Source organism: Rousettus aegyptiacus, unplaced genomic scaffold, assembly GCF_014176215.1.
Source record: "Rousettus aegyptiacus isolate mRouAeg1 unplaced genomic scaffold, mRouAeg1.p scaffold_m13_p_6, whole genome shotgun sequence".
NCBI classification, from domain to species: Eukaryota; Metazoa; Chordata; class Mammalia; order Chiroptera; family Pteropodidae; genus Rousettus; species Rousettus aegyptiacus.
In genome coordinates, this window is record NW_023416309.1 from 49730081 (window position 1) to 49752111 (window position 22031).

The window sequence follows — 22031 nt, forward strand, 5'->3', positions numbered from 1 at the left end:
TAAGTAAGCTGGGTCAACTGTACTTTCTGACCAAAATTTATTGATGATACTAGGACTGGGGGAGCATTCTCTTTTTAAGGAAAAGAAAAGGTACGAGGTGCATCCAAGTCTCTTTCTATTTACTTAGCACACTTTTGAAATACTCTTAGGTTTGCTGAAGGGGTATAATTTTGGTCCTAAAACTTCTGAAGTAATTTCAACGCTAAAATGTAAAACATTTTGACTTCGTGGACTCTAAATTGGTAATATCTTGGTCACGTAGTGATTTTGCTGAAAATACACTCTGCCTAATCTAGGCTTAAAAAAGAAAAGATACATCTATATGTCACTGAAAGTAGGGAACAGTTTTAATCAGATTACAGGGTTAACTTTGGTATATGTTCTGCAGTGGTGATGTGTAACTAATTACATAGCAGCTTTTTACTGTTTTACATTTCAAAGTCCTAGGTACAAAGATCTCTGGTTATTGATAATTTCATTTTACCGATATTATAGTAATAGAATATTGTGTGTTTTTATTTTACCACTGTTACTTTTGAAGCCATATCTAGTCAATAGTTTCAGGGGAGAGAAAAAAATACTGTAGCTTAATAATGCTGTTAAATGTGTTTTTCCTCTTAACAAATCATTTTTACTTTCTTGGATTTGATTCAGTTAGTTTCTCTTTGATATCTGACACATGGAAGCAAATTAAAGCTCACCTCTTATGTTTAGGTTACTTTCACATCATTAGCAGATAAATACAGAGTTCTACTTTATGGGAAACTTTCATTGCCATCTTCTTAATCGCTGTGGTCTTTGTGTGTGTGTGTCTGTGTGTTTATGTAGCTGGCACCTTCTCTTCCTTTACAAGAAGATTTTGTTTATCACTGGAAGGCGATCACCCATTACTACATAGAGACTTCAGGTAAGAAACAATGCTAATGTTAATTAAACAGAAATTTGTGAAATACTACATTTATTTCAAATTAGTTTTCAAAGTTATTTTATATTTAAACTTGTAAATAATTTACTTTCAATTTCTCTTTTAGATATATTAAAAATATGTATCTGTTGAGCACCCACTATGTGTAGGCATTGTTCTGGGCACTGGGGGATAGGCAGTCAAACAGACAAACTCCATAACCGAGCTAATATATTGATTGGGGAAAGCAAACAATAAATAAACAAATACATATAGTGTCAGATGATAAGTGTCAAGGAGAAAATGAGGCAGGCCAAGGGGGATAGAAGTGTGTGCTTGAGGGGGTGGGTGGGCAGTTGGCTATTTTAGGTTAGAGAAGTCACCTGAGGTAACTTCTGAGCCAAAGTCCGAGGGAGAGAGGAGGCAAGTCTGGGGAGTATCTGGGGGAAAGTTCCAGAAAGAAGACTGAGCACACAAACCCTGAGGCTGGAATGTGCTGTATGCTCGGCATATTTTCGAAACTACAGGAAGCCAGCGTGGCTAGAGCGAAAGTGAATGAGGAAAAAGTGGTAGGAGATGACCTCAGGCAGGTTGGGAGGGGAGTGCAGCCACACAGCCTGGTCAGCTGTCCTACGGGCTTTGGCGTTTACTCCAAGGTGGGAGGCCATTAGAGGATTTTGAACAGAGCTGTAACCGAATCTGTTTTAAAGGGATCAGTTCGGCTTCTGTGAAAATTTAGATTGAAGGTACGCAGAGGTGAAGCTGGTTGAACAGTTAGGGAGCTACTGTAATGGTTTGAGATGATGGTGGCTTAGACCCGGGTGGGGTTCTAGGAAGTGATTGTATTCTGGGTGTATTTTGAAGAAAGCTTTTACTGATGGATTGGATATTGGGTAAGAGAGAATAAGAGTCAAAGATAACTCCAAAGCTTTGGGCATATGCAGTTGGAAAAGGGCCACTTATGAGAATAGGGAGACTACAGGAGGAGCAGGTTTATAAGAGAATTTTCAACATATTAAGTTTGAGATGCCCATTATCTCTCCAGTTGGATGTGTCACGTAGACAATTGGAAATTAGGCACCTGTAATACAGAGAGATGTGAAATTGAGAGTCATCACACGTAAGCAGGGTTTAAAGTAGGGATTAGGTCATCTGGAGAGTTAAGGACAGATGGAAGAGAGAAAGTGTTCAGGAACTGAGCCCCTGGGCTCAGTGTTTAGACGTTAGGAAGGTGAGAACAATAGCAAAGGAAACTTCGCTTGTGCCAGTGAGGTAAAAGGCAACCAAGAGAGAATGGTGTCTAGATATCGGATAGATTGCTCTCTTGAGTGTAAGGTGGAGCTGAGACGTGGAGCAACAGGTCGAGGGGGATGAGATGTCAAAATAGGGTTATGATTGCAATTTATTATTTGATGGGAATGATATAGTAGAAGAAAAGATAGGTACAAAGTTAAATAAGATCATTTCTAAGTAATACCCTTAAGTAGGTAAGGGGGATGGGATCTCGTACACAGTAGAGGCTTAGCCTTAAATAGGCTTGTGGATACTTCATCCATAAAAATAAGGTAGAAAGCAGAACATGTGGATGTAAATGCGAGAAGGGGCAAGATGTGGTATAGTGAGTCTTCACAAGTTATCTTCTGGTTGCTTCTATTTTTCTTAGTCAATAGGAAGGAATGAGAGTGAATATGGGGAAATGTGAATAAATTAGGTCAAGGGTTGGCAAACTTTTTCTGTAAAGGGCCAGATAGTAAATATTTTAGGCTTTGTAGGCCATATGGTCTCTGTTGCAACTACTTAGTTCTGTTGTAGTGCAAAAGCAGCCATCATTAATACATAAAGAATTAAACATTCTTCTGTTCCAATACAACTTTATAAAAACAGATGGCAAGGCTGGATCTGTCCCATGGGCAAAGTTTAAGTTTGGCCACCACTGAAGGAAGGAAACACAGCAGCATTGCTGCCTAGCACTGTGGGCTTCCTTGAGGAATGTATAGGAAACACTAGTTGATATGCAAATTGGACATGTCATTTAACTGAAAGGAAATACGATTTGGCATGCCGATGGGTCATGGGTGATTCACCTTTAAAAGAAGAAAATCACATTTGTGCAATGAATAAAAATCCCAATGTGTGTGTATCTTTAAATGTGAAGTATTTCTAACTTCATTAGGATGCTTAGACAGCAGATCTACAGAAAAGTTTTTTTGAGAGGAGCTCCCTTTTCAAAGGACTCTTCTTGGCCCTTGTGAATTTTCTGCCCCTCCATGACTTTAAGAAGATGCTTTAAAAAAAAAAGACCTCAAGTACTTGCTTTAAATGATTTTTTTTTTTTTTTCAATCTGGTGGCAGAAACAAGGTTATGTAGTACAATAAAGTAGGGGACAAATAAGTCTGTGTCAGACACAGTGAGAGAACAAAGAAACAGGAAGAGGCTTTTAGAGGATAGAGTAGGAGGTCGCAAGGCAGATAAGGACGCACAGGCATTCCAGGCGGAAGGTATAGCGTGTGCAGAGGCACAGAGATCTAAGTGGAGTTCAGGAGCTAGGATTTTAATCCTGTCAAGGCAGAGTTACAGGTTATTTATTTCTCAATTTAAAAAGTCTTTCTGGTTATTTTTCTTCATAAATAACTATACTTAAATCATGCTTGAATGCTCATTCTTTCCTAAACCATTTATATGAAGTCTACAATTGTAGGGGGAAAACATTTTTAAAAAGTAAATGTCAAATAAACATACAAATTATCTTTTATTAGCATTAGGCTACTCACTTTAGAAGAATATTTCTAAATATTCTTCTCAACGTTAATATTTCTTGAATTCTTCCTATGTGCTAAGTCAGGCACTGGGCTTGACACAAATTATTCCATTGAAATCATGCAGCAGCACTGATAGGTAGTGATTGAATAAAACAGTTTTACAGGTTTTGGTGATTGAGGCTTAAATAATTTACCAAAGTCATCCACCTAAAAGTGTATTTGAACTAAGTTGTCTAACTCCAGCTCCTGTGCTTTGAACAATTATCCCATAGTATATCAAATTTGATACGTTAAGTCCTCTGGGAAACAGTGGAGACCCTTGTCTTTCCGTTGTTTGCTTCATAAGGCTTAGTATTATGGGTTTCTCTCTTTGTGTGTGGATACATGCATTTGTGTACGTACAGACAAAGCAGCGTATCATCAAAGACACAGCATCCCAGAATTGTGTTGTACAAACTATAGAGTACTAACTAAAGGACAGTAGACATATAAGTAAGAAGTTAATATTTCTGAATATATTTTGTATTTAAACATTCTATCAAACTTCACACTTTATTAAGAGTAATTTAGTCTTGTACAATAAGGATAGGTTGATAAAATTATGTGATTTTTGAATCCAACTGTGATATGTAAAAAGTGCCAATGAAAAATTTTTTAAATCAATATTTAATAAGAATTGTCCTGAGAAGCAGCTTTGACTTTGAGAATAGTTGTGTGTTAAAGAGTGAAGATGTAGAAATTTTTAATAAAGCATTTTTCTTTGGGCTCCTCATAGAGAGAGCTGAATTAGGGGCATTAAGTATCTGACTTCTCAGTGCTAAGAAGTATTGCAGTGGCAGTCGAAGCAGAACTGATCCTCTACACTTTCTAGGTTATTCAGCTTAATGTTCAAGGCCAACCTGTTTCTATATAAAGATACTTAAAATTCAGACCTCCTGAACTGGCTAATTAAAAAAAAAACTTTTTAATTACCAGTGCATACAGAACTCTGGTATTACATGTATTTTTCTTTATCATGTTCCCATTTCCACAAAAATGTCTCTTATTTCTAAATTATTTTGTAGGAAAAGTAGATTGTAGAATATATTCCAGAATATTGATTCAGTTTTTTAATAAGATGGCAAGAGCATGGCCTAAATTCTAGCAAAGATAATTATACCATGAGTATAATCCTCACTTAGGTTTGTAGTTTGATTTTTTTAAGTTTGAATAGGAATAGGGAAATATAAAGAGTATTTTAGGTGCAAATATGCAGCTTAAAAATGTTCAAATGTTTTTTATTGTTTAGATGACAAAGCCCCAGTCACAGATACAAATATTCCGTCTCATCTGGAACAAATGTTAGATATATTGGTACAAGAAGAAAAAGAACGAGAATTTGGAGAGACGGGGCCATGTATGGAATATTTACTTCATCACAAGATCTTGGAAACATTATATACCTTAGGGAAAGCTGACGTAAGTGCCTAATCCACATCACATTCTCAAGCGTGTAATCCATGCATTAAGGTCTTAGAGATAAGGCAGCCACCAAGTACTAAATTTAATTATGGAGGTATGTATTAAACATGGCAGAATTTAAGTCAGTATATGAAACAAAGAAGGTTGTGCAGCCTATATGAATATAGCTTTCCATAGAGATAGCAAACCTCCCAAATGCTCTAGACAACAACTGATACTTAGGCCACTTAGAATTATGATATAAACATTTGTGAAAATAAACTCAAATACATGTGCTTAAAATCAAAGGAAATGAGAAGGAATCCAATGAAAATTGGGTTACAAAAATAGAATTATTTTTCATAATCCTGAATGTCACTGATTATTCTGACATTAACTTTACTGATTTGTGGAGACAATTCAAGTTTTTAGGCCTAATGAATCTTGAGAAATCGTTGCAAAGTTAATATTATATAAACAATATTCTGTAGCACAAAACTTTCAGTACTTATAAAGACAGATTTCGAACCATGTGCTGGTGGGAAGGGAGGGGAGGAGCTTTGGGTTTGGCTTAGGGGGCACTTCCCTTTGGTTAATCTTCCTCCTCTTTGAAAACAAGGTTATTACCAGTGGCCTCCCCAGCTCTAAAAATCTGTGATTCTGTTCTATGAATTTCTATATGTGAAAATCAAACTGATAAAAAAAACAAATAGACATGTTTAAACACCAAGTAAAGTTATGAATAGTAGTATTAAAGACAAGTGCTTTTTAACTAATCTATGATACCAGGTCACTTTGAATTCATTTCATTCAATTTATATTTTCTAGGCAGTACATCTCCCTAATACCTGCAGTACATTCCCCTCCCACTTCTTTTTTCTTGTCTTTTGGAGAGAGGGATCGTACAACAATATTGATATTTGAGCGAATGTTAGTAATCGTACTATTAGTAAATTTATTTTGATATAGGTGACTGTAACTATTAGTATTTTATTTGAATAATGTAAGGTATTTGCTATCTAGAAAATGTTGTGCTTAAGATTATAGTTTATACTATCTCCAGATAGCACATCTGTGATGATGCTTTGGAAATACTACTCATCTTGGGATTGTATTTTAAATGTGAAGCAATATAAGGTAGGTTAATTATAGAACATATAACATTAATTCATACTCTCAATCCACAATGTGAGGTCCATCAGATTTACCTACTTTTCAGCAAATATTTAAAACAGCTGGCATATTATAAAAATTTCTCTATTAAATATCAATTGCCGTGGTGCAACTAATTTCAAACAGCATTATTAGAATAAGTCACAACAGTTTATGCCATAGGAATACTTATATTTACATATATGTGTTAGAAGGCTTTATTTATTCCTGTATTTATATGATAGAAAGTTATTGATTATTTGTCATTAGTGTAAGGAACAAGACTCTGGCTTTACTTTGGCCAAAGAGTTAACTATAATTGTTTCATGTTACCTTAGCGTTTTAGAATATAAACATATTGACACTGCCTGAATCAAACTCCAATCTCAACTGAGTATTATCACCATCCTGTTTGTAATTACATCAGTCTCTGGTCCCACATATAGAAATAAAATATAGTAATGTTATTTCTAGAATACCAGTCATTACTATTTGATCAAGAATTTTATTCTGACCAATTGCATTGACTTTTGAGAGTCGCATACATTCTCGTACATTGTCTCTTCTATTTTTTAAGCTTTTGAGTAAGTGTATTTGTGTTGTCTACTCTTTTCCTCTTTGCTTTCCTCTCTTCCCATACTCAGTGCCCTCCAGGAATGAAACAGCAGGTTTTGGTATTCTACACTAAGCTTCTGGGGAGAATCAAGCAGCCACTGCTTCCACACATCAACGTGCACAGGCCAGTGCAGGTATTTTGTTCTCCTCCCATAAACTTATTTGGTTTGATTTGTTGTAGATATAATTATATGTGATTTTCCTGAGTAAAAATAATAAAGGAAATTATTCTAAAAATAACATGCACATTAGCAAATACTTGCGTTTTCATTATGTATGACATAGTAAATGTACTTTATGTCTTTATATTTCTTTTCTAAAATGTTATACATTAATTTTTCCTTTTACTTATCTCTTATGACATCTCAAAGAGAGTTTTTTTTTTAATATATCTTATTAACTTTTTTAGGGTAAAGTATTTAAAAAATTTACCACTAGTAAATTTATTTTGGTAAAGGTGATTATAAATAGTCATCTATCTGAATAATGCAAGATATTTAAATATCCTTAAGGCAAATAGATGGCTACTTACATGTTTGTAAAAAATAACCTAACTTGAAACCTTTCTTAAAAAATTTATTGACAGAAATTAATTCGACTTTGTGGTGAAGTCCTTGCAACACCAACGGAAAATGAAGAAATTCAGTTTCTCTGTATTGTATGTGCAAAACTGAAAGAAGATCCCTATTTGGTTAATTTTTTTTTAGAGGTATGGTACACTTACCAATTTTAAAAGTATGCTCATATTAAAATTATGAGATTGACTATTCGTGTGCTTTTAATGTTAATTATTACAGTCTTCCTCGAATTAGAGTTATTTATATGCATTTTATTTTCTCCTGATGGTCACTAAGCTCCTTGAGGACAAGGACTCTGTCTCATTAATCTTTGGGCCCCTACAGATTCTCTAGTATCTGGCATAATAAGTGTTTAATTAACACATACTAAATGAATGAATCTGTAGATAAATGTAGCTGTATTTCTTGAACGTATAGTCATAAAAGTACTTTGAGCTCTCAAGCATGTATTCCTTGAAATCTAATTTGTATTAGATTTATATTAGCTAATATATGCATCTACTGTGGATTAAGTGCACACAGTAAATGAGTTAGAAACTGTCTTGGCCCTAAAGGAGTTTATAGTCTGGTGAGGAAGTGAACACTAATATTCAGATACAGTACAATATGTAATCTAAAGTAGAGTAAGGTGGATATTTTAGAAAAGATACATAATAAATGCACCTTAAGTGTTTGTACAATGAAGAGATTATATCTGTTCTAGGTCATCAGGAAAGACTTCATGGATATGAGCCTTGACAGATCTTTACATAAAAATGGGTTCACGTAAATAAAAGAACGAGGTTAGAAAAGTTTATGTTGTGTTCAAGAAGCAGTATGGTTAGGACATGTGGTAAGAGAAGGGCCTGCACAGGTAGGCTAGGCATTGCCAAAGGCTTCGAGTGGCAGGATGAGCAACGTGTGCTCACTTGCAGTTGTTGGGGAGCCCCTGAAGGTTTTTAAACAGGGATATTACTACATAATGGCACCTGTGCCTTAAGAAGTTAAATTGGTGGCAGCGTCTTTTACAGTGGATTCCTTTGAGGAGAGAAAAAAGCAGGAACACTAAGTCAGAAGCTGATGGAGTAACAAGGACTGTAACTAAGTTGGAAGCAGTGGGTTGGAATGAAGTGAATGAATGAAGCGAAGGTAGACTGTGTGGTCTTGTGCAGGAAGCAGGAGAGAGGATGGCGAGGGCCTAAACCCGTGCGGCCGCTGCTAATGGAAAGAAATGAGCCCTGAGGGAGCTTATTTTGAGGGGAAGATAGCAATTTGGTTCTGGATGCTTTGAGTCAGCATGACATCTTGATGGACATAAGTAATGAGCAGGTATTTGGTACTGCAGATCTGCGATTTGGGAGAGAAGTCTGAGTTTAAGAGATCCGGGGGGTTATGTGCACAAATGTGCTGGGGGTACCAGTGAAATCCTTAAAGTAGAAAGGTAACAGTTTCAGTGAGAACCAAAGTGCAAGTGTGAAGGCAGCAGTTTCTCGTCCCCTGGGGAGCTTTGTAAAACCGCATATTCCTTGGCTCAACCTCCAGATACTCCCATTTAGCAGGTCTGGGTGCGGGGCCCAGGAATCTGCTTTCTTATCAAGCCCCACAGAAGACCATGATGACAACAGTCTCGGGTCACACTTTGAGAAGCACTAGTTTAAAGAGCGAGTTCCATTCTAAGATCATTCTTCCTCTTGCCGTTCTATCTGAGATACTACTCCCAACAACGTTGTTAGTTTTTTGATGGAATAAAATGTTTTATATTCATAAAGATTATAACACGCAATTGATTTTATAGGAAATTGAGAAGTTGTTTGTGGTATTTGTTTAGTGCCATAGAATTGTTTTCTTTTAGTATATGTGCTATGAGCTGAATTTCTCAATAAGATGGGTCTCAACTATACTTTTAAACAGCAATAAAAGTGATTTATAATAACTATAATATAACTTGGGAAGTAACTTTGAATTCATTCAGTATTTAATGTGCTTCTGTGATGGGCAAAATGCTGTGACAAGCCCTACGGAGAAGCTGTTTTATGATGAATTTAAATTTGTGTGTGTGATTTGATTTTTTTTTCTTATGTTCAAATGGAAAACAAGATACTATTGCCTTGAAACTAATAATTTACTCTAGTTAAGATTCTCTTTGTATTTGGGTGTGGGTATGGTGGGGGAAGGGGCCAACATAGCCAGTAAATCTTACCTTTGTCCTCAAAAACACTAATACAAATGTCCTCAGAGTATTGAGTTCTTTTTATAGAGCAGAAGTATAAGGGGGGGAAAAAAAAAGCATAGAAAAGTCAGAAAACTGATCTTAGAAGAATTAACATTGAGGCTATATATTCTTAGTAGCCCAGTGATAAGCCAACAATTAACTTTTATTGAAACCTCCAAAATCTTTTTTCCTCACTAACATGAGTGGTTTCAGTAGTAGTCAGATAGTTATCACTAATATTGGTCACTGCTTACGGTCAGTGTAAAACATTTTAGAGATGATGTAGAGTGTCAGAAATACCTCTGCAATTTTAAAATACCTAAAACACAGTTAAAGTCTGAGCATTTTCCCTTGTCAAAAAATTTTCTCTATTGTTATGTTGGCTAGACACTGAATGTTATAGAAAAAATTCATTAAAATAATGATTTCTGTTTTATAAGGCTTTTGATGCAGATCTTACAAAACACGTATTCCTTTTCAGAATAAGTTGAAATCATTGGCTTCCCAAGGAGTTCCGAATGTAATTTCAGCAGACGCGTTAAAAGGTCAAGATTCCTTGTCAACAGATACAGGACAGGCCTGTCTGCTGGAGGACCCGTGTGGCGCTGCGGGAGAGGAGCAGACAGAGTTAGAGGAAGACGAGCCCTCTCGTCAGGTGGATGACCTGTCCACGAGCTTGGATAATCTCAGTGTCACCTCACTGCCGGAGGCCACAGTCGTTCGTCCAAACCAAGATTACAATTTAGTGAATTCTTTGTTAAATCTTACCAGAAGTCCCGTGAGTCGTCATCTTTAATTTTTCCCTTAATATGATCACAGTGATATGGATTTAAAATAGAAAAAAAAAAAAAATCTGTTCATATTTTAGTGTAAAACATCAGGTCCTTTTAAGTTAATTTTTTCCAAACTACTCATCATATATCTCCTTCAAGAACTGAAGAGGCATGTGTCTGTCCTTCCCCCCAGGATGGCCGAATAGCTGTGAAAGCCTGCGAGGGCTTGATGCTCTTAGTGAGCTTGCCGGAGCCTGCGGCTGCCAAGTGCCTCACGCAGAGCACGTGCTTGTGCGAGCTGCTGACGGACAGACTCGCCTCCCTGTACAAGGCCCTACCTCAGTTCGTGGACCCCTTGGACATTGAAACAGTGGAAGCAATTAACTGGGGGTAAGAACCATTATTTGGGTCTTTCCATAAAAGTGCCTTCTTTCACCTGCACTTTGAAATCTCTTTCTCCTTTGCAAAGATAGAAATCTTTCTTCTTGAAAAATAAATGTAACGTGACTAGTGATCATTAAATAGGATTATTTTTTGAGTTTGTTATCAGTTAGTGGTAATGAATCGGGGTGGGAATAATCCAGCTGTTACAGTTAGGCGCCTTTTCCTTTGTCCTTTATAGTGATCAAGACCTTAATTACATCAGGGCCAATAACTTTGTTTGTTTTTGTTTAATTCTTTGAAAAGTAATTTCCTTTTTCATAAATAAGTTCCATGGCCCGTAGAGCTGTCTCGTATATTTCAGGGTCCGCTTGTGTAGAATCTCTCTCCCTACCTAGTTCTTTCACCCTTTCTACCCATCTTTTAGGGGTCTCCACTTGATCCTCATAGGAAAATATGATTATTTTGGAACATTTGTAAGTTATTAAAAAGTATAAAGTAGCATAAATAAAATTACCCATAATCCATCCCACCTACAAACAGTCTAATTTTTTGACATAAGAACCCGTTACTGTTTTTCTGTATATTTTTAACCCTTCTTTGGTTTTTACTTGTTTCTTTCCACCCTGTATCCTGTAAACATCTATAGAGCAGACACATTTGTTAACTCTACTGCTGTCTTGTTTATTTTAAGGCAGGAGGAGAAGCAGACCAGTCACTTTTTTTTTTTTTTTTTTTTTTTTGCAGATCCTCCTTTACCTTCCTTTTTTTCTATCCCAGTGTTGAGAGCCTCCAATTTTTCATTCTTGTTACTTGACCAAATTTGTGGCAGAAGTAGGAGGAGCTCATCTAAATGGTTTTCTCCTGCAGCTCTATTCTGCTTTATACTCTCTTCTCACATGATGAAGAAAGATTATTTACAACTCTTATTTAAAAGGTTTTCTCTTACCTTTGGCTTTCTTTAATAAAACCTTCCGGTAGGTGGTCTCACAGTATTGCCTGTGTAAACATAGCATGGTGTAAGTTTATTCATTTGCCTTCAGTTTTCCATATGTATTGAGTGGGATGAATGCTTTTGGTTAACTTCATACTTAGCATTTCTTCTGTGCCCTTCCTACAGCCTGGACTCATATAGTCATAAAGAAGATGCTTCGGCATTTCCAGGAAAACGAGCCTTAATTTCATTTCTTTCCTGGTTTGATTATTGTGATCAACTCATAAAGGAAGCACAAAAGGTTTGAATATTTTTATTGGTTACGATCATTTAAAAATGTGTATTAAATGAAATTTGAATCTTCAGTTTATATCCCCAAATATATCTTAATTGTCTGAGTATAGCAGTTAGTAAAATAAATAAAACCAAATAAAGCATGTGTATATATGTGTGTGTGTATGTGTGTGTGTGTGTATTATAACTCTAGAATAAATTACAACTCGAAGTTCTGCTTTTTTATTCCCTTAAGTATTGTAGTATAGCCCTTCATGAGATAACATTGGCCTTCCTCCATAGCCTTTTTAGGAAGATGTTCAGACCGTAAGGTGATTGGCACAATATTTTATCCTGTTTGTCTTGTTCTTGGAAACTTAGATAAAGTGTAAAGAACTTAATAACTAACATCTAACCTCGGTTCCTATGCCATCACCAAGGCGGTCAGTAGGCAAGTTTATTTTCCACATTAATTCATATGGAAGGTGCAAACTGATTTATTGATGGTACAAATTAATCTCTTTTCCACTAAAAAAAAAAAAGATAATGGTGATTGTACTGTATTCTAGACTGCTGCTGTTGCTCTCGCCAAAGCCGTTCATGAAAGATTTTTCATTGGTGTTATGGAGCCTCAGTTAATGCAAACGTGAGTGGACTCCTTAAAAAAAAAAAAAAATTTCCGTGTCTGTGTTGTTGGTGCCCACTAATTCCCTGTTTGTGATGCCAGTTCCGAGATGGGAATTCTCACATCAACTGCTCTACTTCATCGCATTGTTCGGCAAGTAACCTCTGACGTTTTGCTTCAAGAAATAGTGTTTTTTATCCTTGGAGAACAGAGAGAACCAGAAACTGTGGCAGAAATTAGCAGACATCCTTTAAGACATAGGTTAATCGAACATTGTGATCACATATCTGATGAGGTAAGTTATGTAATGATTTTTAATTTGACTTAAATACTTTGAAATACTGATTTTAATACACTTGTGATGTTGTGAATATAGTCTTTTTATTATGTGGCTTTACAAATTGAAACCATGAAGTACAGGAGGGCAAGAAGAGGAATTTATTCAAAGATTTTTTTCAGTTACCTTATGTTCTTCGGTTTCAGATAAGCATCATGACATTAAGAATGTTTGAACATCTTTTACAAAAACCCAATGAGCATATTCTTTACAACTTGGTCCTAAGAAATCTTGAGGAAAGGAATTATACAGAATATAAACCTGTGTGCCCAGAAGATAAAGACATGGTGGAGAATGGATTGGTAGCAGGAGCAGTGTAAGTTTCTATCCAACTCTGTAAGTTTAGCATTTCATATGGAAACATAAGTTTCTTATTTCTCTCTCTTATTCCTAAAAAAATAACCTCTTACAGTGTAAAAGTTTTTAAAAATGAAATTCAGGTGTCTTGCTATTAATGCCTTTTAAAAATACAAACGATATTATCTATTCATTAAACTGAACAAAATCACTATATTCTTGAGTTAGATATTAGTATAAAATGTTGATTTCGCTATAAAATACATTATTTCTTATTTTTTTAATAAAATTTTGTAAGAACGAAATTACTTCTAAGAACATAGCAGAGAATCTTCTCATTTAGACATATAATAAAATTTTTTTTTTATACATCATTAAATTAAACTTAGAGATCTGGAAGAAGATCCATTATTTACTGACATTTCACCAGATAACACTTTGTCAAATCAAGAGTGGCTTAGTGTGTCACCTCCCGCTACTCCAGACCACCCCAAAAATGACGGGAAAACCGAAGTCCATAAAATTGTAAATAGGTGAGTTGCTACAATAATCTGACTTACATCTCTTTTATTCTAAAGATTATGTCAGCTTTTTGTCATGCTTACGTAGCAAGTGAGAACCTGGGGACAATAACCATAGCAACGAGAAAGGCTCTACTTCATATAGAAATAAAAACAAGTAACAGTGGTTAAATGGACCTTCAGAGTACCCTACTGTTTTATAAAAAGTTTTAAATAATTCCCAGTTGTAACAACATTGAGAATTTCCAGTTGGACAGATTATATTTACTAGGCATGTACTCATGTATGCTAAGTAAAGGGTTATTCTTTTTTGTTAGTTTGTGTTTTTATGTTTTTTTTTTTTAAGTGCCCTTTCTGTGACAATTTTCTCCTTTTTCTTCCTTTACAATGTTGTTACTCATATGCCCGGTTCTGGCAGATGACTTTAGAGAAAATTCCATGTGGCTAAATTAGGGTACATAAAAATCTTAAGTTCAAATACTGAAAAGACAGTTTTATTGAGATTAACAAATATCATGGCAATCCATCATTATGCTGTAATGTAAAAAGAAAATCATTTTCAGCTTGCTTCTACTTTAGTGGAATGAGTAATTTCTTAATAAAACCTTTAAAATAATGAAGGCGTATTTAATCAGTGAATTATAAGATTGATTTAAGCTGAATACTTAACAAATAATTTTATTTTTCAAGTTTCCACTTGCTTTAATACTTGACTAAACTGAAGATATCACTAGATAATATATTAAAACATAATTATGAGAGTGTTTATGTTATTGATTATGGCTTTTTTCATTTAAGTTTTCTCTGTCTGGTACCGGATGAAGCAAAATCATCCTACCACGTTGAAGGCACTGGATATGACACCTACCTCCGAGATGCTCATAGGCAGGTAAGCCTAGCAACTAATTTTTTAAAATGAAACCTAGTAAGAACACACACACACACACACACACACACACACACACACACACACACACACACCTTGTCACATCGCCCACAGTCATCTCTCCACGGGTTTCCCTTTCTCTACGAGACCTGAACTCCATTCTCAGTACTTTAACTTTCTGCAAATGACCTTACTTTTCATTTCATTGACGGTGTATCTGATTCTCGAGATTTCTTTATGTTGCCTCTTCCCTGTCTTTCTCTCTTCCCTTTCTTTTCTTTCTTTCTGTACCTGACCTTATTATCTCCTCCAAATCCTTTCTCTTACTGATCGAAAACCTCTTTAAATGATTCTGGCCGCCACTGTCCTTGCTCCCAATCCACAGGCTATTATCCTTTCCTCTTTTCCACGAATAATCCGTCAGCACTGTCCCTTCTGTCACACTCTGAGTCCCTCCTTCGTCCCCTGCCTTCTGGCCTCCTCGCTCCCTGACACTGCTTTCTCAAAGCCCTCCTCTTAGTCACTGAATGGCCTTCTCACTGTCCTCTCTACTGTCAATAGCATTTTACATTTTACACAATTCCAAATTTTGAAACGTTTCAAGTTAGAAATGTATTTAATTTTCATTTAAATCCTTTGGATTTATGTATGCTGTTATATATAAATAATTCGTGTATGCCTGTGGTTAATTCATAATGCTTTCAGCCTGACTTCAAGTCCACATTACTACATGAATAAGTAATGTACTTTCGTGTAACAGTAAAGGCAATAAAAGTACCAAACCCAGTAGTACCAACTGGACTTTTAAACTGCTTTTATTCTTTCTGTAAAGTTTCATTTCCAGTTTTTGATTACAAATGCAGTTATTAATATTTCAGAAATATTAGAAAATGTAAAAAGGATAGAAAAAAAATTTAACTATTACTTTCTAGGTCAGAATTTCAGAAATGTTAAATGTTAATATGAAAATCTTTACCAAATATTAGGATGTGGTTTTATAAAGAAAATCGTGTATTGAAAGCCAAATCATTTAAAACTCACAATATATTGAAGAAGTTGGCTTTTTTTCATTTTAAACGTTTTTCTTTTAAAAGTTGAAGTTAGTGCTTCACGGTGAGAATATGTTTTGTTTTAATTTCAGGTAATTTCCAAACTAGAGAGGTTAAAGTAATTTTGCTTTATCAGATGAGGAGAGTCTAAAAAAGGCAAGAATATGGAAGAAAACTGTGCTCTAAATTTCTTTCATTTTGATTTAAGTATATTACATATCAAGGAGGACTTTTAAAATTTATTTTTATTATGAGATACTCTTGTGCTTGTAAAAATTCATACTGTTTATTCCAGTGATGAACTCTGTGTGGTGAAGGACCAGTTTTATCATTTCCAATCGGTCACAAACCAACACTTTTAAAAAATATATTAAAAATGAATTACTAGAAAAACAAAAAGAACAAACACAAATTTTAAGCCTTGATTATTTTATTAGATTCAACAGACATAAAATTTTCTCAGTTAAATTGCGATTGAGGTTTCTAGGTGCTCACGCTCTGATTTTGTGCTCGTCACGCTGAATGGTAGCAGTTTGGGGACTGCACTTTGAGCAGCACTGTTTCTTCCGATCAGAACAGCGTGCCTCGTGCGGATACATGATAGGCAAGTCCAGCTCGCCTTCTCAGATGATGGGCATCTGTCCACCTAATAACAGTAACATCGGAGAATAGATTTGAAAACGTGGCTAGTACTTACTTTGCTTTTTAACTATTCTCTAAATATGTAATGAAAATAAGTAAAGGGTTAAATTCCTCTAATGGAAAAAGCATAAGCACAGCGGTTAATGGGGTACTTGGGTACACTAAAAATATCCCTTTGTTTCATCAACATATATTGGTACTGGTGATGATAATCTTACTTTGTGCTGCTGGTTAGGGTGTTATCTGAGCCGTCTCCTCTTCCCTCTCCTGTGGCACCTCACCTGGAGCAGGATGTGCCACATCGAAATGGATTTTTATGTGGCTCTTTGAGGAAATCATTTCTATTTCCTCTCAGCGTGGTTTTGATTAGTCCTCCTTTAATGATCTAAACGTTTGTTCCTAGTTCCGGGACTACTGTGCTATCTGCTTACGATGGGAGTGGCCTGGCTCTCCAAAAGCATTGGAAAAGTGCAATTTAGAAGCAGCTTTCTTTGAAGGCCATTTTTTGAAAGTTTTATTTGACAGAATGGGAAGAATTCTCGATCAGGTAATAAGTTTTAAAATACTAATTGGGTTCATCTCATCTTAATTTAGATCATCAGGAAATTCATTTGATTGTTTTCTGAGTTTCTCCACTAGATGACTTTTTTGTACAGCTTGGTTGCCATCAACTGGTGGGTTTCCAATGCGTTTGTTACGTTAAAAGCATTTATTTGGCCTGACAGTTGTTACAGAATTGAATATTTTACTTCTCATTATAGGCCACTGTCTTAATATCTTTAACATGTTTTGGAGGTGATTAGAGTGCTTTCTTGTAATGACTAACTTAGAAAGCCTTTTAGTACAGTTAGTACAGCTATAACCTTGTAAGGGTCAATTCAGAAGACTGTAAATATTTCTAATTGAATCTTGAACACTCTAGTCTCAGTAAAATTACAGAACAGTGTTAGAGAAAGCTGCTCCTTCAGACAAAGAATGTGTGAATGATACTCATTTTTATAAGTGGGGGGGGATGAAATTTTAAAAAGTAAATTTACTTACTACAAAGTGGATAAAAATCATCATCAGCTGGTATGTTGTTGTCTATGTTTCACTGTGAAAATACAACTGTCAGAATAAATGAATATGGGATTATAGAATCCCTCCCTCCCTTCCTCTCATTGACAAAGCGATAGTTAAGCTTTAAAATGCCTAACATACTGGGATATACACTTAAAACAAAAGAACCTGGCATAATACTTGCCTCAACATAGAAATTGAGTTAATCAGTTTGGAATTAATTAATTAATTAATTAGCTAGCTAACTAATTAATTAATTTTTTAGGTGAGGCAACCTTTGGTTGACCTCACAGATTGCAAGGACCTTGTCATTTTACAATCCCTTTTATTTTTATTTATTTTTATTTTTTATGCCTACAACTTCCTAAGTGGTCTCTCATCCAAGTACTAACAACCAGGCCCAACCCTGCTTAGCTTCTGAGATCAGACGGGATCAGGCTTGTTCTGAGTAGCATGGCCATAGACCAGAATTAATTTAAAATCATATATTAAAGTACTTGTCCCTTTTTAGCATTTTAGTTTTTATGTGAGCATAGGGAGTTATAAAAGAAATTTACTACATAAGCAGGCTGTCTTTAATAACCAGAATGCCAAATAAAGACATTATAATTTAAGAAGTATTTCACTAGGTTAGACTTCAGTCAGTATTGTTTCTGATAGTAATCAAAGTGATAGAGTAAGTCCTTTTTTCTTTTAACCTCTTAATAGCTTGTGCTGTATGTCTAGCATTTAGTTGTTCGTTCATTTGTTTGTTTTATACTTAACAACCAAAGCATTCAAATCCAGCTGTTGTAGGTATTATGCTCTATACATCATGGCTGTATAGCTTCCTAGATAGCAGAGTTCATCAGTTTATTGTATTTTTTTGGTGCTGATTTGCTAGGCTTAGTTTGGATCTGATTAAGCTAACATGCAAGAGACATTAACAATCAGCATTAAACCAGCAATATTTAGAAATTTTGACCAAAAGCACTAAAAAGGAATCTGAATTTTAAAAAAGCAGTTTCTGAATTGAATTGAAAGATCCTCTTGGAATCTTCATCACTGTTGAGTATTTTTTCCTTTAGTTCATAGAGTGCTGACATGAAAGAATACTATTGGAGACAGAATATTCCGAACTGCTTAAAATTCTTTTTTCCTCTATGAGATTTCACTTCACAATGCAGAGGTGATTCATACAGTGTCTCAGGCATTCCTCCTGTAACCCTGAGTGACAGGCGAAGCAGATTTCTAGTATTATATCACAAATGAGGAATCCTTAGTTTCAGTTAATGTGAATTAACAGCTAGGGAGCTATGGAGCTCAGCCTCAACCCTTTGTCTTTAAAACCCTGGATTTTCCAAGTCTTTTTTGGTAAGAACATTATATAGTCAGATCTCAAAGATAATCCTGAGTCCTGGTATACTAAGCAGGCTCGGTTTAGTTTAATCTTTTCTAAATGTTTTTGCCAAGGATGATGTTTGCTTGTATTTTCTTAGTATGTATCCCTAATAGGGTCGGGATAACCAGGCTACTATTAAACATTTACTACAGATAATTAATAAAGTAGCTAATTTCTGCACTTATTATTAAGAAGTTGTGACATCAAGTATTCATGACACTATTGTGTTGTCACCGTGTTAATTTTTTAAAAAATACCTTATAATGCAAACAGTATTATTTTTAACTGTGGTCATTTTAAAAAGATAGTAAAATGCTAGGGTACGTGGCAGAATATTAAGAATACCAGGAAAAGTGAAGAGTTTGACCTTGGGCAACTAAGCCACTTGTCACATTTTTTTATTAGGGTGAAGTTGATGTTATTTGCCCTACCCACCTACTAAAATTGCTTGTAAGAAGTAAATGAAATTAAATGAAAAAAGTAATTTAAAATACTTTTAAAAATACAAAATCTGTTGTTATTATTATTATTAGGTATTGGTAGAAATTACAGAGACTGTCAAGTTGTTGAGTTTTTTAAAAATTTAACTTAAATCTTATTGTTTGAAATACCTGCATATTTGGCCCTTAGTAGAAAGATTAAGACCAAGTTTGCTGGTGACAGTTTGCTTCTGAGTCAAAGTTTATTGCCCTGAAATTCAGACTTTGTATTTAGTGTGAGGTCAGTCAAAAATGGGCCATGTGCATTTGACATGTCAGAAAAATCTGGTTAGCTTTCATTTCAAGTGAATACTGTAAAATGTACAAAATAGAGGGATCCAAAATAGTCGATATAACACTATTAACAACCCCCAAAAGGCTAGTTTGCCTTAAAGTCATTACCAATGTGAAGTAGAGATCATTTCAGAGTATGGTGGAACAATTTCTATATAGCTGAAACATTACGAAATAATCTGCATTAGCCTCAAATTTTTTAAACAACCAAAGACCGATTCTTGTTCAAATAAATCAAAATCAAATAACATCATATAGAGAAAATAAAAGTTTAAGTGGCAATATAGCCTTGTTTAAAGCCAAATTTTTTGATTGATTTATTTAAGCACCAGCAAATGGCAGAATTTAGTGACCTAAAACTATGAACTCCCTGAGATGAAGTCACATACAATACCACATTTTACCAAGTGCATTCTTAAAGATTTTTTCGTTTCCTCGGTGCCTAAAATATAATGTGATTTTACTGTTTGTTATGAATTTAGTCTTGGAGAAGGCTATTCTGTTGCAAATGTCATCAAGTATGAAAATATGCTCTTCGAACTATCCTTTAATAGGCATAGTATCTCCTTTCCTTTATCTTGCTAAGAGTGACTCAAGGATAGGTCTTCTTTCAGAAAAATCTGTGTTCGTGAATCTAGTGGTAAGTAAAAAAGACTAAAATTAGAATTATAACACAGGACTTGAGTTTTTGTTCATGTAACAGTATATTCGATATCTTCTGGTACCTGCTCAAGCATTTGTTGTCCTCTGAACGCCAAATATTCACTTCTTTCTTGGTATTCGTTATGATCAAGGGTTTAAAAGCTGCTCGGTGAATGAGAGTGAACCATTCGGATTCCATGGCTTGTGTTGACTTGGGCCTGATCATCTTTCCCTTCCCCAGGCCGCAGCATACGTTTCTCACTCCCCCAGTCACCCAGGTTCTTCTCGGCCTTCTCGCTGAAGTCAGTTTCGTTTCAGCCACAGTTTCCTTTGGCTCTCACAAGGCCGGAAAGGCTGAGGGATTTCTGTTGGAAGTTACAGGCACAGAAGTAGCAGCTTCTATACAGTGCCTTTTGCTTTTATTTTGAAATACTCTGTAAAGCACCTCCAAGCTGCCTTCTATGAAGAATAAACAGATAAAAATAAAAAAAGTAGAATTCAAGTAAAATTATGGTAATACATATAAAAAAAAAAGTATGAGGAACTATGCACAGACATACAATTCTCTTGCAGTGAATGAGATGAGCCCTGTCCATAATCACCATTTCGAATCTTCTCATTCACTTCGAGTTACATAGTAGTCATTTCTACCCCCAAATACTCTTATTCCGTTGACAAGTTTCTGTGCTGTATTTATTTTATCGTGTATGTGCACACATGCTTTTGGTAATTGATAGTAGTTGAATAAGCTAAGAGATGAGGAATTTAATTTCTAAAATTAGACTATTGTATTTTAAAAGATTTTAATGTTTCCGTCTATGGTCTTATACTTAATGTGTCCTCTGTTTATAATTAATATTACATATGACACTGTTGAGTTTTGATGACCTCTGAACTATTTCGTTAATTTAAAAAACCTGCATAAAACAGAGACATTCTGACTATTTGTTTTTTCTATATATTAAATGCATGCTTATTTTTTTTAGGTTTTAGGACTATGTTATATGCACTTTGACTAAGATGGTGAGAGCTAATTTAGTTACAGGTATTTTCATTGTAGAAGAACATGTAGAAGGAAGAATAAGATGGTAGATGTTCCTTTCTTGAAAGACAAATTGAAATGGTAAATTAAGTGCTCAGGTACATGAGCATAAATAACATCAACTGTCTCTTTTTTACCTGTCTGCAGCCATATGATGTAAATTTACAAGTAACCTCGGTGTTATCTAGACTCTCTCTCTTCCCTCATCCACACATACACGAGTACCTTTTGGATCCGTATGTGAACCTTGCTTCTGGCTGTAGATCTCTCTTCTCTGTAATCGTCAGGGTGAGTTATTGGTTTTATTATATTCTCTAGGATTGATAGACCTGTCCAAGTAACATCTTCATGTCATTGTATGTAATTTGTGTCACATATTGAAGAATGTTATGTATCTACTGTTTAGAAGCAATTAATGTACTACAAAATGTGGCAAAGAAAAGAAAAATTCATTCTTTTAAGTGATGTATGTAACTTTTATATTTTAAGGAATAGATAGATATGGGTCCTTTGTCAAAGACGGTTATGTGAAGAGTGAAAGGTGACATTTAGTAATAGGAAATGGAATATTATTTTTATCCTGGACATCCCTATGTATTTGACCTTACGAACGGAGTTCTTCTATCTCTGCAATGCAGGTCGTTGGAGACCTGATGGTTAGGATCCAGCGCATTCAAGACTTCACTCCCAAGCTCCTCTTAGTCAGAAAGCGATTACTGGGCTTGGAACCGGAAGGCCCTCTGTAAGTCAGCGCTGTACATGGGGTTTTTCTCTAG

General features: G+C 35.2%; 1 protein-coding gene across 1 annotated transcript in view; it reads left to right on the forward strand.

The window, feature by feature from the left end:
- Window positions 1-22031, forward strand: part of FAM160B1 (family with sequence similarity 160 member B1) — a 30916-nt gene that overhangs the window by 5510 nt on the left and 3375 nt on the right. Inside the window, exons 2-16 of the mRNA XM_016146405.2 lie at window positions 829-907; window positions 4953-5122; window positions 6901-7005; window positions 7458-7580; window positions 10122-10418; window positions 10607-10803; window positions 11915-12029; window positions 12571-12647; window positions 12729-12921; window positions 13110-13279; window positions 13650-13793; window positions 14580-14670; window positions 16762-16905; window positions 21403-21543; window positions 21894-21997. Coding sequence (XP_016001891.1) covers window positions 829-907; window positions 4953-5122; window positions 6901-7005; window positions 7458-7580; window positions 10122-10418; window positions 10607-10803; window positions 11915-12029; window positions 12571-12647; window positions 12729-12921; window positions 13110-13279; window positions 13650-13793; window positions 14580-14670; window positions 16762-16905; window positions 21403-21543; window positions 21894-21997 — 2150 coding nt within the window. The remainder of the gene's footprint in view (window positions 1-828; window positions 908-4952; window positions 5123-6900; window positions 7006-7457; window positions 7581-10121; window positions 10419-10606; window positions 10804-11914; window positions 12030-12570; window positions 12648-12728; window positions 12922-13109; window positions 13280-13649; window positions 13794-14579; window positions 14671-16761; window positions 16906-21402; window positions 21544-21893; window positions 21998-22031) is intronic.